Source organism: Chelonus insularis, unplaced genomic scaffold, assembly GCF_013357705.1.
Source record: "Chelonus insularis isolate UGA/USDA-ARS -01 unplaced genomic scaffold, ASM1335770v1 contig_10_pilon, whole genome shotgun sequence".
NCBI classification, from domain to species: Eukaryota; Metazoa; Arthropoda; class Insecta; order Hymenoptera; family Braconidae; genus Chelonus; species Chelonus insularis.
This window is the reverse complement of record NW_023276350.1, coordinates 219,509-241,095: the sequence shown is the minus strand read 5'-3', so window position 1 is coordinate 241,095 and position 21,587 is coordinate 219,509. Positions and strand designations below refer to the sequence as shown.

General features: G+C 33.9%; 1 protein-coding gene across 1 annotated transcript; it reads left to right on the top strand.

The window, feature by feature from the left end:
* Nucleotides 1-18,983: 18,983 nt before the first annotated feature.
* On the top strand, nt 18,984-19,571 carry LOC118066309 (uncharacterized). The gene has a single exon (XM_035082291.1). The coding sequence runs from the start codon at nt 18,984-18,986 to the stop codon at nt 19,569-19,571; it is 588 nt and encodes a 195-aa protein (XP_034938182.1).
* Nucleotides 19,572-21,587: the final 2,016 nt, after the last annotated feature.

Here is a 21,587-nt window from a genome sequence, read left to right as displayed (position 1 = left end):
AGATTCATATAAACGAAAAGTAGCCTATAACCGTCCCAAAGTGTCTTATCAAATTACTGTAATCCTAGTGTTGTGTTTTGTTAGCAATAAAATCTCAAAACTTTACATTAATTATGTTTACATTTTTCAATAAGCTAAACCATTTCACATCCAACCTTTTACTTCTTACTTACAGTCCAATAATTCGAATTTTTTTCTATTTCGCCGATTCGATGTCAGAACACATGTAAACTGCACAGAAGCATGGACCATATGTTTGTAGCAATTAAATTCGTTACAAATAAAAAAAAACAAGATCCATTTGATATATTTAAGTTTTTTTGATGTTATTTTAGCTGGCTAACTCCGTGGTCATGATAACACCACCAAGAATAACTTATTTCGACCTACTCGATAAATGAGGTCATTTATAAATAGACGAATCTATAACGTATCGACTAGCTGATGAGCTGCTCAACACTAGACTCGCTCATAAGTTACAGCGTACAGTACAATTTATACAAAATCTCTTTTCCGTAGTATTTAGAAATTAAGCATAACCGGTCTCAATGATTTCCACACTTGTAGCTGCAATGTATTGGTGTAATTAATCTTGATTCATTAGTGTCTTTAGTAGCATGTTAATTATTCTCTTTCAGAAAATGTGACATTTTTGCAATAATATCGTCAGTTGCGAACAAATTTCTGATGTGAGAAATTTCAGAAGGCATAGCAGAATTGAAGATAAATGCATCGTTGTTCTTTCCATTTGCGTAGTAAAGTCCAAGGGCTTCCAAAATATAGTCAGTTGTACTGACGAAATTTATAAGCTTAAGAAGTTGTCTGTGTATGTGCACGCTATATGTCTTTTTTTTTTAATGAATAATTACTGCTGTTTTCAATAAATATTGTAAAATATAAGATTAAGAGACTAGATATTAAGAAAGAAAGTTTATTTAAATGATAGATTCATATACAGAATTAAAGATATGACGTCTGATCTGTGAAAGTCTCAGTCACAAACATAAATAAACAAACAGTCACGCGTTGCTATCAACAAATTCTGTCTTTTGTCAATCTATCGATAGATGGACTCACATATATTTTACAATATGAACGTTCCATGAACTACAAGTATAACAGCACCATTTCTGGTATCGGTAAAAAGTCTTTTGGCATTATCTCTTGTATGTTTGCTTATAAAATCTGCTCGGCTTATATGTTCCGTGCCAAGATGTACCGAAAAAAATTCTAACATAAATGCTTGGGTAGCAGAAATACATTTATCGATAGTCCTCTTCTTTATTTCGAAAAGAATAGACCTTATTGTATGAGAAGATCGAGTCTTGGATATCACTAATGAAGCACTTATGCATTGTCTGTAAATACGCTTAGAAGTCAACCACATTTGAGTTATTATACAATTTGCCATTTTATCAAAATCAATCTTTGATACGCTCGTTAAGAGATAATAATTATCTTTTGATGAAAACAAAAGAATATCAAAATCAAGACCAGGTTTAAGTGCTTCTTTGCAGATTTCTTCTATGAAATCATCTAATTTTGATTCCGACATTGCTTCAGAAGGAAAAAATTTTCGTGACTTTTTTAGGTTTTCCTTATAAAGTACATTGTTAATCAAATAGCCGTTAGAACACATTTTGCCCTTAATAATATAAATAAGTTAGAATAAACAAAAGCTTCACTCGGTAAAGGTTTTCCAATAAATTTGAGCTTTATTGCCAAGTTATAAATAATGCAATTAGAATGAGTTTTTTTAGTTTTTTTTTTATATTAAAAACAATAACGGCCATGGTTGTTCCATTACTCATTCAGTGCATTGCAATGAGATCTGCACATGACTATATTATTAATTATTTTTCATGGTTACAAAATTCACGATTGAACAAAACAACGAACACATTCTGGCACTTCATATATACATAGTGAAATAATCAGAACTACTTAGTATACTAAAAATATATTTTTTGCATTTATTTCACTGTTAATAAGGTTAAAACTATATAATTATCGAAAAATAGTGTATTACACTATCCGGGCTGAAAATTTGAAATTTTCACACTATGCGCCATGACGCCTGAGGTGAAGTGATTATCCGTTCGTTTGGACCGTGAAGCTGAGGTAAAATAAAACACTTCATTCTTTATATCTTTAATTTATCATCAAAATAAATTATTTATTAATATTATTAACATAAAATTTAACATAAGCAGCCACCATCTTTTTACTACCGAATTGTTTTATAATAATTTGTTAACACTGATATGTCGATCTCTAAAGATTAAACAACACAAAACGGTGAATTATATCGTTGAATTGTCATGCATCTAATAGATCGCTAGAAAATAAATAAATTGAAAAAAACTATGATGTTTATTATGACCGTCGCATCGGTAAGTATTAAGTTATTTCTTTTAATCACTATTCTATTTTCTAATAATATGCTTTTTAATCATTGGTCGTACATGAATTTACTCACGTCTCGTTGTTTAGCATACAAATCCATTAGTTGTTCAGCTAATAATATCATTAAACTTAACCACATACTACTACTTAGTAAAGTTATGAGCGGGATAATGTCAAGTAATTCCACTGATGTCCAAAAGTCTTTCATCTATAAAACAAGAGAAAGAAAATATTTAATGTTACGAATATTATAATAAAACATCTATCTACTAATCTGGCGATTGTTACGAAATAAAAAGGTTTGTCCTCACATTCAACTTTTTATTACCGAATGGATATTATAAATAGCTTTCATAATAAAATCATAAATAGTGAGCTTCAAAAAGGATGGTAGAAGTTCACACGTTCGTTCTTTTACAATCTTGTCGCAATGATATTAGGGTTGTGAATATCGATACACGAACGCGTAGAAAGTTTTGAAATTTATCAATGTTAATTTACCGGTGGAATTCGGATGAAGAATTGCCTCTACTTTCGCTTAATTTAAACATATATCAACTTCCTCACAATCAGCCCAGGAAGATTTCCAGCGAAAAAAAATTTAAGAATATTTCCTGTATCATATTAGGAAAATCGAGGTTAGTCGTCTATAAAGATAAACAAAAAAAAACGCAAACTTATGGTTCAGAATCAGCGGAAAGAAAATTGTTTGATTCATTTACTTATGTATTCATTTTACGAAAGCAAGAGAATTGAGCAATACATGATCATAAGAAAAGGTATGTTGACGCCAATATTTACATAGTTTTTTTTGTTGCTTCTTTTTTAAGTAACAGCAGTTTTTTAGCTTACGCACAGACAGTAGAGCCAACGACTAGTTTGGTAGTTGTGTGAATTTATCAGTTATTAATCAGTTATTTTTTCAAAACAACACTTTCCAGAAAATATCTTCTTTTATATACTTGCTTGTTCTTATAATTATTTCTCTTGCTTAATAAAATCTACGTGTTCACTTGGTGACTTTCACAATAGAACTACACAGCAGTGCAACCAGTTGTTTATGTATATGAAATACTAACGTTAAACGCCACTCAATTCTTATAGTTGTTTTTCAAGTAACGTCACTTTCAAGAATCATTTTATAGCTTTAAAACGTCACTACACATTATAAATGAAAACTACTCTTTAACGTAATCTGATAGTTTTATGTGACGTCATTTCAAAAAAATATTATTCTCGTTCGTTCATATCACCGATGGAATTATAGAAAGAAAGCTACGTACGTAGGACAAACTAATTGTGAATAAAAATCGTGATTTTGTGCAATAAAGCAACTGTGTAAACACTAATGTAATGTCTGAATGTATTTTAATTATTTCACATAATTTTTTAAAATATGTTTTAAGGAAAGCTAAGAATGAATAGAAATAAAACTAAAATTGAGGTTAACGATTATTACTCAAGTTATTTTTCTTCGAGTTTTCCTAAAATTTCGTTAAAATAGAAAGGGTTTCGTAGAATAGTTAAGGAAATTATCTTTTAGATGTTTTATTGCTTCTGGAAAACCCACGTTGCGAAATGAAATAAAATTTAAAAAAAAGAGTATGTGACGTAAGAAAAGCGTTAGCTTTCCGAAAAGGGAAAGACCAGGCGAAGGGACTTGTGCGCGCCTGAAGCAAGGGTCTTCTAATTATGTCACATTTGACCAAATAAATACGTAAAGTTTGATGCATTATTCAGTTGTCGAAGAAGTAAGATCGAGATCAGATCGTCGTGAAACATCTCTTGAAATCGTATGTCTCGTGTTGTCTTGAGTATTGTATTGATAATATTTCAAAGTTTGTAAATTTTTGTATGAAGTTTATTTGATCGTCAAATTATTTTTAAATTGATATTTAAATTAATTCGCGAGTAAAAGTAAATAATTGCGCTGACTGGAGAATCGACTAAGGATCAATTAATTGTGATTTATCTTTTTTTTTTTCGTTTAGGTGTAGGTGGGGCAAGCCCCACACAAGTGACTCATCCGAATAAGGAAACCACTCAGGTACCGCTGTAGCATTCCTTCTGGATGGCCTTCACCTTCGTCCCTTGTTCAGGGCACTTACCTCGCCAGGCTGCAGCCATTCCCTTAATCCCCCGGCCTCATTGCTGAGATCAGGGGTTCAAGGGCTGCTTCCTCTTCTTCGGGTCGTCGTGGATCCTCCGTTGTTCTTCTCCGCTCGGTTGTTTCGCGGTGCCTCATCGTCGACTCCAGGAACCCCGCTATTGCGTTCCAGTTTCTGGTGCACTCGACCATCGCCTCTGCTGCTTTCTTCTCCTCTTCTGCAGATGAGCACTCGAAGACAGCGTGCCCACCGTATCTCCCTCCTGTTGGCACAGCTGACAGACATCTGTCTGCCGCCTTTTGATTTCTACTAGGTAGGATCCAAAGCTACCGTGCCCGGTTAGGCACTGCGTGAGGTAATAGTTCACCTCACCGTGCCTGCGTGAGGTCCAAGAGTTGAGATCGGAGATCAGGCGGTGGGTTCATCGCCCAACCCTCTCCTGATCCCACCGGCCCTGCCATTTCTTCATGACGGTCGCTTTGGCCCTCCTCTTGGCCACCTCTTGGCAACACTTTCGCTGGAAGGCGTTGAGTTTCCCTCTTACATTTTTTCTCTCGGTTGTAGACGCCCAGATTTCCGCACCATAGAGGATCTGGGAATGAGCCACTGAGCACAGGAGTTTTCGTCTCAGTGACCTGGGGCCTCCCACGTTGGGCATTATTCTGCCCAGCCTGGCCATGGTCTTCTCGGCTCGTCCCACTCTCAACGCCACATGCTGCTGCCATCTCATCCGCCGGTCCAAGCGTACTCCCAGGTATCTCAGCGAGTGTTGCCACTGCACCTTCTCTTTTAGAACGCTGTCGTCTGTAAAGCCGACAATGTGGGCACCTGCAGGAAGATGAATGTCCAGGAGGTCGTCATACATGATGTTCCACAATAGAGGGCCTAAGACTGAGCCCCGTGGAACACCTGACGACATCTCGTGCTTCAGCGTCCTCTTTTCAGTGGTATATTCCAATGTCTTGCCACTGAAGTAGTCCTCGATTATCCGGAGAAGGTACGACGGTGTTCTCTTCCTCTCTAGTGCTTCGATGGTCGCTGGCCATTTCGCGCTGTTAAAGGCATTTTATATGTCCAGCGTCACTATTGTGCAGAACTTTACGGCATCTTTCCTTTCATGCAGATCCAGCCGGGCGAGGTCTACCACGGTCTGGATGGCGTGGATGGTGGATCTTCCACGCCTGAAGCCGTATTGGTTTGGGAATAAAGTGATATGTTCCTCCAAAGTCTGCGCGATCAGTCTTTCCAAGAGTTTTCCCGAGGTATCCAACAAACAGATTGGTCTAAAGGACCTCGGGTCCTCTATCGGCTTATCTCCTTCCCTTAGAAGCACTAGTTGTTGCCGCTTCCAGGCCGCCGAGAATTTTCCATTCCTCAGGCACTGGTTGAAGACTCCTAGCACCATTTCTGGCCATGCTTATGACACCTCCTGCAAGATCTCGTTAGGGATGCCATCAGGGCCTGGTGCTTTATTGGTCCTGAGTCTTTTCAGTGCCACTTCGAGCTCCTGGACGTCAAAAGGCGCGGGTTCCCCATCCTCACTTGTTGTTGTCCTCCGCTGTTGTTGTTGAGGGTCTTCGGGGAAAAGGACCCGGATTATTACCTTAGCAAAGGATTCTTCCCATTCTCCTAGATTTTAGGCACAGACGTCTCAGGTTGGAGATCTCCTCTGTCCACCAATATTTGGGGCGTTTCCCTGACATCCCGCGTCCTGCGCGTGGCATCGACGCATCACAGACTTCTGACAGTACGGCCTGAAGGGTGTTAATATCAGGACCCATACTGTCGTCTCCCTGTGGGATGTCTTTTTTGGCGATATTGTTGAGAAACGCCTTGAGCTTCTCCGCATTTAGCTTCCTGCGGTTCCAACCTGGACGAGATGGCTTCTTCTCGGCCTCTTCCCGATGGTTGGCCTCTCTGATGTACACTGAGATATATTTATGGTCGCTCAGTGTGATCTCGTCGAGAACCTCCCACATTGATAGCCTTGCCACCATCCGATCTGTGGCGAAGGTGATGTCCACGATCGAAGTACCTTTGGCGTCCTCCCCATCAAAGATACAGGCAGTGCCAGTGTTAAGCGTCGTCAGACCGCATCTTGCGGCCATTTCCGCCACCAGGCGTCCCCTCTTGTTTTGTCTGGGGCACCCCCACTCCGGTGATTTTGCGTTGAAGTCTCCGGCCAGAACTATTTCACCCTTTTTTTCAATAATTTTCATTCAATAACATTTTGTTATTGATTTTTTGTAAATCGCACATTTTTCCTTTCTCTATCAAAGATCTCCTCATCTCTGTCTATTGGTCGACAGACTAGGACTAAGGAGAGGAACTTAAAGTCTCTAAGGTTAAGCATATGGTTTACATATGGACACCTTTAAAGAACAAAAATACGTAACTAGACTTTTCCCGGTTATTTATCCGTGACTTCCTCCGGATAAAATTTTTTCCAGTTTCTACATAGTACTTTTGTAAAAATCATTTTGAACCACCCTATATACTATCCGAAAGAAACAAGTATTTTCTAATCGTAAATGTACTGGTCGTGCTCCCCCCACTTCTCCCCCGCCCTAACAATATAACAGATTGAGGTTTGTGTCCGTGCTAGATTACTAACTTCGTCGTTACTAGTAGCTGTAAGCTATGCTGTTGTTAAATTATGCATTTTTCCGAGAATCTTATCTTTAGAACGGAGAATACGAAGGAAAAGTGTCGTGATAACGAAATACAGCTCGAAAAGAATAAACATGGATATTATAATATTATTGTTAAAATTAGAAAAGCATACGTGGAACTCCTGAAGCACAATGCTCCAAGTAACAATGTGATTCTGCGATGGTGCAATATATGCACAGACAATATCGCGTATTTTAATTCAGTGTCGTTAAATTATCAAACGAGTGATCATGAGAAACAATTGTTGCAAACAAATGTTATTTACTTGCGTGCACTTCATTAGTCCCGTCAAGTTAGACCTGAAATGGCAATTTTTCAACCTCGATCAAATTTGGCTGAAATATTCCTAGGTATGCTAGATTTAAGTGGGAATACTTTTTAGAGGGCTGCAAACCCAGCGTCAGGATAAAAAAGAAGAAAATTTCTCCAAAATCCCTTTTTTAACGTTTTAAGTAAAAACTATAATAGATATTGAAAATTATTATAGATGAAAGTTGTAGATCATATGAAACTCTACAATTTTTTGTATAAAACATTTTCTCGCATCCATCATAGTTTTCGCGAAAAATGACTTTAAAGTTGAAAATTTTTAGAATTAAAAATTTTTTTTTCATGTTATTATTGATAAGAACCTTTGCTAACGAAAAGTCTTCTACCATTTTTTTGTATTTAAAAGTTGAAAGTTTTAAAAGTTGGGGAAAATTTTTTCAAAAAGTGAGAAAGGATATTTTTTGTACGACGGGGTCAAAATAGAAAACTGTTTCAAGAAAAATGCAAATATAAAATATATTTTTTTTAGAAAAATTGTAATCATATCTTTATACAAGTATTTCAATGATTTAAAATTCATATTTTTAAAAGATCTTGAAATTTCGTCTAGAAGATGGTGTAATTTATAAATTGCAAAATTCAATATTTTTCAAATAAATTCAATCTTAAAATTAAGAAATAAAATATTTTGACGCAAAATCAAAAACTGTATCAATTAAAGTGCTGAGTAACCGAAAGATAATGAAAAAAATCAATCTATTTTCTACTAGGTTAGGATTAGGAATCCTTCAAGCCTAGTGAGCTATCGAATGATGTTTTCTTAGGAGGAAGGAAATCAAATGATTAGTTTTAGAAATCTGAAATGTAGAGACCCTACAGCATTTGCAGTATACGCTAACGCTAAGTGAACTCTAGAGCTACAAGTAGATGAGACGAAAAAGCACACAGTCCCACACAGTACAGATTTTTACTTCCATTGTTTATATAGAAACAATTTATTACGATTCAAATTAAACTATTTCTCTGTATGTATTAAATGGTTTATAGAAAAGTTAAATAATATTTTAATTTAATTAAATGGTTATTAAGAACACCCTCTCCCAATAAAACTATTAAATAATGGAATTAGAAACTGTATTCAATCAAATATCTGTCATACATGAAGGAACCAAATTCGTATATTGCTAGATAGGTAGGGAGGGTTCTGGATCACTCTACCAGCGAATACAGACACTTATAGAAGCTTACAGAGGGCATTTAGGCCGTACCCTGAGCACGTTAGTACGAACTCCGACCACAGGTGTCGCAGGGGTGAATTTAAGATAGCTGCCGATGTAACAGGCAGCAGTCGTCGACAAACAGTCGACCCGAGTGAATGAAGCGGAAGTATATTCCTTTGTTTCAACATATTACAAAAAAAATGGATGTGCTATTATTTTTCAGCTTTTTAGCACTTGAATATCAATTAAATAAAAAAAGTACTTTAATTAATGGGCAAGCCACCCTTTTATCATGATTAAAATATAAATTTATGAAATTATATTCATGATGATCCCGTAGCTCAGCGGTAGCACGCTCGGTTATTACTTTTGCCGTCTCGGGTTCGAGTCCAGCTAGATGTATTTTTTTTTTGTTTTTTTAATCATAATTATCTATGAAAAAATTAAATGATTATTAATTAAAACGTAATAAATTAATAATTTATCAATGTATAAACAATATTAATATGAAAGTAGATAGAAAAAAATATATTTTTTTCAAATTTTCAATTTTAATAAATCTATTCAATATCGAAGTTAAAAAAAATAGATAATTAGAATTCTACATTTACATATCCTTTCTTAAACTATGAATATTTAAATTTATTTATCTCTAATTATATATTGACATTGTTATTATAATTCCTCTATTCTAAAAAATTTTTATCTATTTCTTATACATTTTAATTTATTGAATTGTCCGATTCCAAAACTTTAATCAATTAAAAGGTCCCGTGAAAAAGTGATCTGCATTGGTCTCGAAGTAGAAAATTTCTTTATTTTAGAAATAATTGAAAAATCAGCATTCTTCAATCGAATGAATAAATTCTACACCAGTGCGGGCGCTCAACGCGTATTGCACTGTGCGCAGTGCTTATACACTCCTCCTGTGTACACAGTCCATACCTGTGTGACCGCAATAAAATTAATCTGCTATGGTGTAGTGATTCTCCACTCGCCCTTAGGCTGCTAGAGTCCACTGTCACTTTTTGAATTTTTAAATTTTTTATTTCCACACCAATGCAGATCCCTATTCCGCAGGACCTAAAAATTTTTAAGCACCAAATACTGACGCTCCAATGTTTTGGAGATTTAAATATCTCTGCTAGACATTTAAATGTCCTTACTAATCTATTACACTTCTACACCATGTCTTATTTTCCATACACATTAATTTAATAAATAATTAGTTTTTGAAGTTTCGATCAATTAATCAATCACATATAAGAACATAGAAATATAACAATTATATAACATTATTCATTCATTAGTTACCTAAATAATTACTCTATTTGTTAGTAAATATTTTTAAACTCCTATTTATAATTGCAAAAAAATAAAAGTTTCTCTAACCCATGTCTATTGACGTGTTCTATAATTCTTTCATACATACCAGAATTTTACAGATTTCATTCATAATTTAATTAACTTCAAATTTCTTTTCGTTCTATTATTTCAACATTCTCATACATAAATTATCTATAAAAAGAAAAACCAAATGTAATAAAGATTTTACAACAATAAAATATTGAAATTACAAACAACTGCATAAATATCTGTATAAATATTAAATTACCAACAACATTATCACATTTTTTTACAGACTGAACATTTTTTAATCGTCTACATTATCCCTCCAGTAGCATCATTACAATGAATTTCTTACAACACGTTATGTCACTCATGTCGCAATTTCTTAAATTTTCTGTTGGGCTTCTCATACCCTAATTTTCTTTTCACTGAGTTATTCCGAATTTCCGTCGACATCCATTTTAAATTATAAAAAATTAAAACTCTACTAAAAATTTCATACATAAATTGAAAATGCTTTTTACAACTATTTTTATTCCATTCCGGACAACTCAGCTCAATCCATGATTCAAATATTCTCAAAAAACGATAACGAGGCTTTGTTTTGTGCAGAACTGGCTTCACGTGCTTATCAAATAATTTAAATCCGTTAGATATAATTACGTAAAACTCTTCTGTGGGGACTTTCAAGGTACCTAATTGATTTTCCTCTTTACTATTGAATGCTCTCCACAAAATCAAAGCCTCACCCGATGTTTCAAGATTTTGATTTTCTTTGATTATGGACATTACACAATTAATACAATTAAATTTCTTGATATATCGATGAGCAAGATATCCTGCTACATATCGAATTGAGCATTCTTCAATGGAATTATTACAAATTGTTACAATACTTGATGGTAAATCATTGGATTGATGAAAAGTATTATCATTCATGTCGTAAACACTATCATCAGTACTCTCATACAAATACGATGCTTCAGCCAATCCCTCTACATTCACATTACTCATACTTTCATGCATAACAATCTCGCTAATTTTACATTTATTATCGCTTAACAATAAATTTCCGCCATCATCTTCACAATTAGAGCCATCTGGAGGACCTTCAACTTTAAGTAGCATTGAACGCTGCGCCAAACCCATGATTTGCTTTGCTGTTGGATTATTATTTGATCGCAGTGAATTGCGCCAATGACCGAATAAATTTTCTAATGGATCTTGCTGAAGATGAGATGTTAATAAGTAGCTAACCTTTTCTTTCTTCAATGTGTCCCAAAGTTGTAAAATACTATTAATTGTTAACACGAAGTTCTCAAAGCAATCAGGTGATTTGGCACCGTTCGCAAGAGATAATTTCGAGAGGCATTCAGAGGCATCTTGCAAATACTTCATTACAAACGGCTTCTTTTCTAATAGTTCCGAGCGCATAGGATTTTTATCGTTGACAGTTCGCGCGTTTAAACAATCAAAAAGTTTATTCACTCTATCAATGAAATTCGCGGTTGCATTACATGACGGATGTTTTAATTGACCACTATGAAAACCGGTTCTCAAAGCGGCAGCTACTGACTGACTGAAAATTTGCGCGGCTAATTTGACATTCATTTTTTGAAAAGGATTCGGATCTAAATGACGGTCTGTTAATTTCGGGGCGGCTCGACAAATACTTGTTTTTTCTAATTGGTACAGCTCTCTGATTGCCTCCCAAGAAATTATCTCATCATTATACATTAAATCATTATTTAAAAGTGTATTTCTAACGCACTTAATTAAATGACACACATCGTAACCGCAAAAGATTCTACTCTCGTTCCATTCATAAAATAATATATTTGCGCTCACATTCAATTTTCGAAATACACTTTGATTACTTTTAGCTTGATCACATACCATAAATCTTATTTTCAAACCAATATCACACACATTCTCCACACATTCCTTCACCAATTCAGCTAAATCTGCACTAGGCACAGACCCTTTCGTGAAAAAAATTGCAATTGGTTGCTTCCAGGAGAAAGGCAACCCTCTGAGCATAAACACTAACACACTTTTCGCTATTTTATTACTACGACCTAATGACCCTAAATCAGTAAATCCGTAAACTATATCATTTCGCGAATCATACTCCAACCACTGCTTCATCGACATTTCATCCCACATTAAAACACAATCCCGTTCATATACACTCATACTTTCCACTTTCTTTTGTAATTTGAAAAAAAATGAAGGATTGAAGCGAGTTATTACTTTAATATCATTTCGCCACGATTGAATCAATGTAACGCACGGAAGAGCCATTTTTAGAGAATTACTCGAGTACTTGTAACACCGCGGGCTACGTTGATAAATTGACAATGCCAAATTTTTCTCGTCATCGGTCCAGACACGCCGAGTTGTATGTCGAATTTGCATTTTTACGAAGAAAAATTTTTTTTTATCCGTGAAAAATTGATCAGCTGCAGCTATTAATGTTTTACGATTACTCTTGAAGCTAACGCGTTTGGAATGATTTTTTTGCGGTTTAATTGAGCGCGGAGGGATCGAATTTTTTTTCTCTGCTGATTAATTATAGTCCGAAGTTTAGTTAATTGTTTTTGTAAGTAATCAGTGGCTTCAAGTTCTTTTTTTTCCAAACTATTATTACTCTCATGCACAAAGTCTATCACAACATCACTCACAGTATCAACAGTTTCCTCGCACAGCTTCGGCAGTGCAGTTTTCTTCAAGAGTTTTCTTGGTCCAGCTTCGAAGTCATCCTCTTGGAAATGATGAGAGCAAAGGCGTCGTTCCCGCAATTGATTCATGTCCAATACATGAAGATCCTTATTTCCACAGCGATAAATCCAATCCAAAGTGCTAAAAGAATAATGGAATTAGATTTAATGAACTCTTATCAGGGAAAAATATTCCAGAAATAACGTCTTTTCTTTAATAGTATATTTCACACCTAGGGAGGAAAAGTAGACTAGCTCAAACCACGTGCAAAATTACAACCCGAGCCGAAGGCGAGGGGGGTAAACACGTGGTTTAAGCTTGTCTACTTTTCCTCCCTAGGTGTGAAATATACTATTTCGTCATGCCTGCGCGGAAAGTTCACTTTTCCATTGGAGAGGGGTTGAATTTTCCACTCAGGTATGACGAAAAATTATATTCAGCCCTAAGGAGGACAATTAGACAAGCACTTTTATAAGGGTTAAGATGACTTTACTCTATTTCCCTCATAAGTAACCCTTTACAATAATAACTTGACAAAAAATAAAAAATAATTTCACTTATTTTGATGCATGTGAGAAAACTTTTTATACTTACATGTCTCTCCGCTCAGTTGGAAAACGATGAAAGGATAAGTCCGGATTGCTTTTCTTGGAATTGTGGCAATTTTCATACAGGCACTGTGTCGAACTTCGTACCATGGTTGTTAGTAACCACTTGTGGATTGTTAGAAGACTAATAAATTTATTTAATTAAATTTATTATAAATTTCATACACGCAACAGTGAACTTACAGCTTTTTGAGAGATTGTTCGCTAGTCGAAAATGAAGAGCAACTGAAAGTTTCTCCATAGAACATTTAAATTGAGCTGAGAATTATTAAAAAGTACGCATCTTCTCTTCTTAAAATAGGAGGTGTCTAGAAGTAATTAAGGATTCCTATTCGTTTAAAAGAAATGACACAGTGGAGAACATGATAAAAAAATTTTACATCGGGGAAAACACCTGACTGGGTTATTTTTCTATTGAGTCCTTTTAAAACCGACAAGTTTCAAGATTCTCCAGAGTAGTTTCATTCTAATCTATGTTGTAAAAAGAAGATCTCAAAAACAGAAATTGGGGCAATTCGTATAAGACATCGTGTAGAAGTGTAATAGATTAGTAAGGACATTTAAATGTCTAGCAGAGATATTTAAATCTCCAAAACATTGGAGCGTCAGTATTTGGTGCTTAAAAATTTTTAGGTCCTGCGGAATAGGGATCTGCATTGGTGTGGAAATAAAAAATTTAAAAATTCAAAAAGTGACAGTGGACTCTAGCAGCCTAAGGGCGAGTGGAGAATCACTACACCATAGCAGATTAATTTTATTGCGGTCACACAGGTATGGACTGTGTACACAGGAGGAGTGTATAAGCACTGCGCACAGTGCAATACGCGTTGAGCGCCCGCACTGGTGTAGAATTTATTCATTCGATTGAAGAATGCTGATTTTTCAATTATTTCTAAAATAAAGAAATTTTCTACTTCGAGACCAATGCAGATCACTTTTTCACGGGACCTTTTAATTGATTAAAGTTTTGGAATCGGACAATTCAATAAATTAAAATGTATAAGAAATAGATAAAAATTTTTTAGAATAGAGGAATTATAATAACAATGTCAATATATAATTAGAGATAAATAAATTTAAATATTCATAGTTTAAGAAAGGATATGTAAATGTAGAATTCTAATTATCTATTTTTTTTAACTTCGATATTGAATAGATTTATTAAAATTGAAAATTTGAAAAAAATATATTTTTTTCTATCTACTTTCATATTAATATTGTTTATACATTGATAAATTATTAATTTATTACGTTTTAATTAATAATCATTTAATTTTTTCATAGATAATTATGATTAAAAAAACAAAAAAAAAATACATCTAGCTGGACTCGAACCCGAGACGGCAAAAGTAATAACCGAGCGTGCTACCGCTGAGCTACGGGATCATCATGAATATAATTTCATAAATTTATATTTTAATCATGATAAAAGGGTGGCTTGCCCATTAATTAAAGTACTTTTTTTATTTAATTGATATTCAAGTGCTAAAAAGCTGAAAAATAATAGCACATCCATTTTTTTTGTAATATGTTGAAACAAAGGAATATACTTCCGCTTCATTCACTCGGGTCGACTGTTTGTCGACGACTGCTGCCTGTTACATCGGCAGCTATCTTAAATTCACCCCTGCGACACCTGTGGTCGGAGTTCGTACTAACGTGCTCAGGGTACGGCCTAAATGCCCTCTGTAAGCTTCTATAAGTGTCTGTATTCGCTGGTAGAGTGATCCAGAACCCTCCCTACCTATCTAGCAATATACGAATTTGGTTCCTTCATGTATGACAGATATTTGATTGAATACAGTTTCTAATTCCATTATTTAATAGTTTTATTGGGAGAGGGTGTTCTTAATAACCATTTAATTAAATTAAAATATTATTTAACTTTTCTATAAACCATTTAATACATACAGAGAAATAGTTTAATTTGAATCGTAATAAATTGTTTCTATATAAACAATGGAAGTAAAAATCTGTACTGTGTGGGACTGTGTGCTTTTTCGTCTCATCTACTTGTAGCTCTAGAGTTCACTTAGCGTTAGCGTATACTGCAAATGCTGTAGGGTCTCTACATTTCAGATTTCTAAAACTAATCATTTGATTTCCTTCCTCCTAAGAAAACATCATTCGATAGCTCACTAGGCTTGAAGGATTCCTAATCCTAACCTAGTAGAAAATAGATTGATTTTTTTCATTATCTTTCGGTTACTCAGCACTTTAATTGATACAGTTTTTGATTTTGCGTCAAAATATTTTATTTCTTAATTTTAAGATTGAATTTATTTGAAAAATATTGAATTTTGCAATTTATAAATTACACCATCTTCTAGACGAAATTTCAAGATCTTTTAAAAATATGAATTTTAAATCATTGAAATACTTGTATAAAGATATGATTACAATTTTTCTAAAAAAAATATATTTTATATTTGCATTTTTCTTGAAACAGTTTTCTATTTTGACCCCGTCGTACAAAAAATATCCTTTCTCACTTTTTGAAAAAATTTTCCCCAACTTTTAAAACTTTCAACTTTTAAATACAAAAAAATGGTAGAAGACTTTTCGTTAGCAAAGGTTCTTATCAATAATAACATGAAAAAAAAATTTTTAATTCTAAAAATTTTCAACTTTAAAGTCATTTTTCGCGAAAACTATGATGGATGCGAGAAAATGTTTTATACAAAAAATTGTAGAGTTTCATATGATCTACAACTTTCATCTATAATAATTTTCAATATCTATTATAGTTTTTACTTAAAACGTTAAAAAAGGGATTTTGGAGAAATTTTCTTCTTTTTTATCCTGACGCTGGGTTTGCAGCCCTCTAAAAAGTATTCCCACTTAAATCTAGCATACCTAGGAATATTTCAGCCAAATTTGATCGAGGTTGAAAAATTGCCATTTCAGGTCTAACTTGACGGGACTAATGAAGTGCACGCAAGTAAATAACATTTGTTTGCAACAATTGTTTCTCATGATCACTCGTTTGATAATTTAACGACACTGAATTAAAATACGCGATATTGTCTGTGCATATATTGCACCATCGCAGAATCACATTGTTACTTGGAGCATTGTGCTTCAGGAGTTCCACGTATGCTTTTCTAATTTTAACAATAATATTATAATATCCATGTTTATTCTTTTCGAGCTGTATTTCGTTATCACGACACTTTTCCTTCGTATTCTCCGTTCTAAAGATAAGATTCTCGGAAAAATGCATAATTTAACAACAGCATAGCTTACAGCTACTAGTAACGACGAAGTTAGTAATCTAGCACGGACACAAACCTCAATCTGTTATATTGTTAGGGCGGGGGAGAAGTGGGGGGAGCACGACCAGTACATTTACGATTAGAAAATACTTGTTTCTTTCGGATAGTATATAGGGTGGTTCAAAATGATTTTTACAAAAGTACTATGTAGAAACGGGAAAAAATTTTATCCGGAGGAAGTCACGGATAAATAACAGCTAATCCAAATTACATATTCAATGGCAATAAAATGTCAAAATGTCTTTTGTTATCAATTAACTTTTCATCATCATTTGCAATCCAGCCTGTATTATCTTAATAATTTGATTGACTTAGATAAAGTGATAGATATCCTTTAATGACACTTGTAAGACTAACATTTTTATTGCGATCAATCTCAATGCCATTTAATTCATATCGTATTTTTTCGAATCAGTAACATAATGCCATGTTTACGAATCTCGTTGTTGCAGCTACAGCTGTGTCATTAGCTGGCACTTCAATGATTGTATAATCTGGTGGAACTGATGGGAAGAATTCATGAATTGTATACACTAATTTATTATTAATGTATGCTTCTGTTGTAATATTGCACTCGATTCTCAATGCATTCATTTTCAAGATGAAAACTGGTGAATCCGACGTCTGTGTTTATTTTGGCGAAATAAGTCTTGGGCCGAAACCTAACAGACGACCAATAGAATTATCTGGCCTGAAATTTATTGTATCGTTATCACTGTAAATTTTTACTGTGCAATTCGCTGCTGTCAGGTTTAATGGAGATTGGCAATTTAGGATAAACTTAATTTAAATAATATTCAGGATCTTCCTGTTTTATAGCTTCCTGTTAGTATTTCAATAATTTTATCTGGTTTATCCATATTATAATGGACTTTATTTTTTCCATTCTCAATATTAGGGATAGAGTTGAATGTTAATAATTCAACACGACCCAATACATAATTTTTTGTCCTTGTTAATTCGATAGGTGGAAAATAATATGCCTTTAATATGGAGGACTGTCTAGACAGCGTTATCGTGAACGAATCATCCATGATTGAAGTACTTTTATTCATGTTCACTTCTCATACATCGTTGACATTAAATTCCATACCAAGTCCCCAAATGCCTTCAACATTTTGTCTGAGAAACTTTAAACGTAAATGTCCGTAATTTGTTGTTGAATAATTTTGTCACTTTGTATGATTATGGAGTATGCTACCAACATCGAAATATTTTTGAAGTTCAGATGGAAGTTTCAAATTACTGAAGCTATCAAAGTATATTGTTTCATTTCCTCGTTTTTTATACGCCACCCAGTGAGTTTCAGGTCCATATTTATCGTCAAAATTAATAATAGCTGATTCATATTTTCATGGTTTAGTTTTCGGTTAATCATTTCTCATGGAAACTTCACAAAAATATGGAATGCATACCTTAAAATATCAATGTTTGTTAATGCTCAATGTGGTAGCTTTACATGTTTTTTTTCGCTGGTTTTAAATGAAGACCGTATTCTCGTTTTTGACGTTTGAAACGTGAACCTCCATTCAAGGCTATTGCTTCCATTTTCTGGTTGTGACGTTTTGCTTCATCCGATTGATGATGAGTAGCTTTAGCATTATTAACTGCATTTTCAATACCTGAAGCTCCACCAGCTAAATTACCGATTGCACTGAGACAGGCTAATATCGGTATACGTGGTAAAACACCTCCAACCTTACTAGGTACAGGTAGGGGAGAGTGGGGGAATCAAGGACGCGAAGAAATCACGGATATGGTCGTTTGGCTATGTTAGAAAAGGATAAAAGATATTCCGAGTGATGCAATCGTGAGTTGATTCCGAACGTAGTGCCGAACAAAGAGTGGTGGAACAACAACGCACTCAGCGTACAAGGTATGTTAACTTTTTGTTTTTTCAACAATTTCATATAATTTTCGACTAAAATTGAATAGATATATAATATTTTAGGAGTAACATAGAAATTCGGTATCTTTTTTATGAATTAACGTCTAATTCATCAATGTTTTTAAGAACTTGCTACGTGTATCACGCGATTCTAACCTAAGAAAAAATATAGTTTTGTGTTACCGTGTCTGTTAGGCAATGACGGACGATTTCAGTGGGGTAATCCCGACCGTTCGTAATTACCCCTATACAATCAAATCATTGTCTTTTATTTTATAATTTATGTCCAGCAGTCGACTGCGTTGCGCTGATAATAATGATGAATTTCGATGAAATACATTGGTGAAAGTTTGTTTGTATGTCTTCTGCTTTCAGCCCTGTATCTTCACGAACTTATTTATAAAAAAGAGTTAGAAGAACATATCATAAAATGCAGTAAGCTATTGTACGGTTTGACCATAGAAATGGTTCGGAAAATAGCTTTTAAATTTGCCGGAGTAAATCATTTGAAGCACAATTTTGACAAAACATCCCAAATGGTAGGAAAGGATTGGTTCTACGGGTTTCAGAAAAGACATCCCAATATTTCGCTACGTAAACCTGAGTCCACGTCCATCACTAGAATTAAAGCTTTTAATGAAACAGAAATAAAAATGTTTTCCGACAATTTGGATGCTTTGCAAGCAAAACACCACTTTGATCCTTATCATATTTACAATGTTGACGAGATAGGCATATCTGATGTTAAAAAAAATTCTAAAATTTTAGTGCCAAAAGGCCAAAAACAAGTCGGAATGGCAACAAGTGGTAAAAGGGGCTCTACAACAACAGTTGGTTGCGCCTTCAGTGCTTCTGGGAAGTATATTCCTCCATTTCTTATTTTCAAAAGAGAGCGAATGAATGCTCAATTGTTAGGTGGAGCCAATGCTAACATGATAGCAGCCGTTAACGATTCGGGTTGGATCAACGAAAACCTATTCGTAGCCTGGTTACATCCAGTATTGTTATTCCTTCCACCACCAGATCACATCGAATGCAATCATTGGACTTGACTTATTTCGGACCTTCCAAGATTGCATACAACAGAGAATGCGACTTGTACATGGCCTCAAATGTAGGTCGAAAAATTACCCAGTATGAAGTTGTCGAACTTTTCACTAAAGCTTTTAACCGCATCAGCAATATAGAGAAAGAAGTAAACAGTTTCCAGACAACTGGTATTTGGCCAATAGATCCAAATAAATATGATAAACATTTTGTAGATACATTACCACCTAAAAAATCCATTGTTAATTTGCAAGCTGACAGAGCGTTGACACTTGATGTGCGAATAGCATCAATATCAAATGTGGAAAAAACAGTCAAACCTGATTCACATATAGTATCGACATTAAATTGAAGATATCGTTAATGATTCCAAAATGCCACAACTAAAAAAAAAATTTCAGAAAGAAACATTCAGCTATAATAACCAGTAGTCCTATAAAAAATGTTTCAAAAGAAAAAGAAGAAAGAAAGAAAAATAAAGGGCACATTAATCACGTTAATTGCAAAAACATTGACAATATTTTCATGTTATTAATGCTGGTGGTAATGGTGACTGCTTTTTCAAATGCCTTGCTGTCTCTCTTGAAATGAGAAGTTGTTATAAAACGAGACAGCAATTTGTCTCTCATGTCACGAATAATTGAGAACAATATTGTGAAGAAGCTACATTTTCCTTATCAATAAATAGTGCGAGTGCTGATAAAAGTGAAATGAGATCTCAAAGGTGTTTTGCATCAATGCTTGAGTTTTGGCAACTTACAATATGAGGGATGTACATTTAATGATTAACGAATTTACAGTCGTATAGATGTGAACCAGGCTGGCTCAACGCTACGAATTTTCTATCTCTTAATCCCTATAAATAGAAAAGTCATAAATTTTGAAATTAAAAGAATAATGTAAAATAGGCGCTCTCATAATTGCCCACTCACTTTGTTATGATAAAATAATATTTTTAATAGTATCCAATGGTAGATTGTATATTCTTTCATTAATTCGTCAATTTTTATTCCTTAATTTTCATCAATAAAGAAGTTATTAATTTTAAAATTTAAAAGAATGATGTAAAATGGATCGTTTGCTCTCGCTTGACGCTCTCATAATTGCCCACTGACTTTGTTACTCTTAATTAATATTTTTAATGATATCTGATAAAAGATCATATATTTTTTTATACCTCTGTCAATTCATGTTTAGAAATTCTACTTTAAAAATAATAAAAAAAAAAACTTACTTAATATTTATAATATAAAGTCAAAGTAGTTATTGACAATGCTGGAAACTTTCATTGTTAGGATTCTGTAGGTTTTTCGTTATTAAATCTTAAAAACTTCCATTTTAAAAATTAATAAAAAAAAAAGTTTACTTGTTTTTTATAAAAAAATAAGTTTGTTTTTGTTAACAATGTGGTTGTTAACAATACTAGAGATTTTTATTAGTATAAATCCGCAAGTTTTTTTGCTATCAATTTTTTTATTGTTATGTATGACATCAGAAATGTCAGCTTCTTTTACTGCAGGAAAATATTTCGGTTATACATTTTTTTCCCCAAAAATCTTTCTTTGTGGTCCTACGCTTTTAAGCACATGTAAAAAAAATTGTGTGCCACATAAGTAGCATTTGCTATAAAATTTAATCTGTTGTTATGCAAACACTTGAGAAGAAAAGGTTTATGACTGTCCAGTAGTAATCCTAATCGACGTCATAAATACTTACTATAAATTTTCAAATTGTTGTATTTCCAAGACTTCTCTTCTTTATACTTTGCATATATCTCTTGTTATTCATTGTCTTATTATGAATAAAACAAATCTTGTGTTCTTCTTCTATCTTTAATTTTAACTGAGATACTGCTCATCGCTTTTCTATTAATTATCTCAATTATTCATTATTATTTCTTAATTTTTCCTGGCTTATCTCTATTCCAAACGTCTGAAGTGTTCAGAAAAAAATTGGCAACTTCCTATCTTGACTCCTTGAATTGTTATTAACAATCAAAGGTGGATGTTCAAAAAACTTGC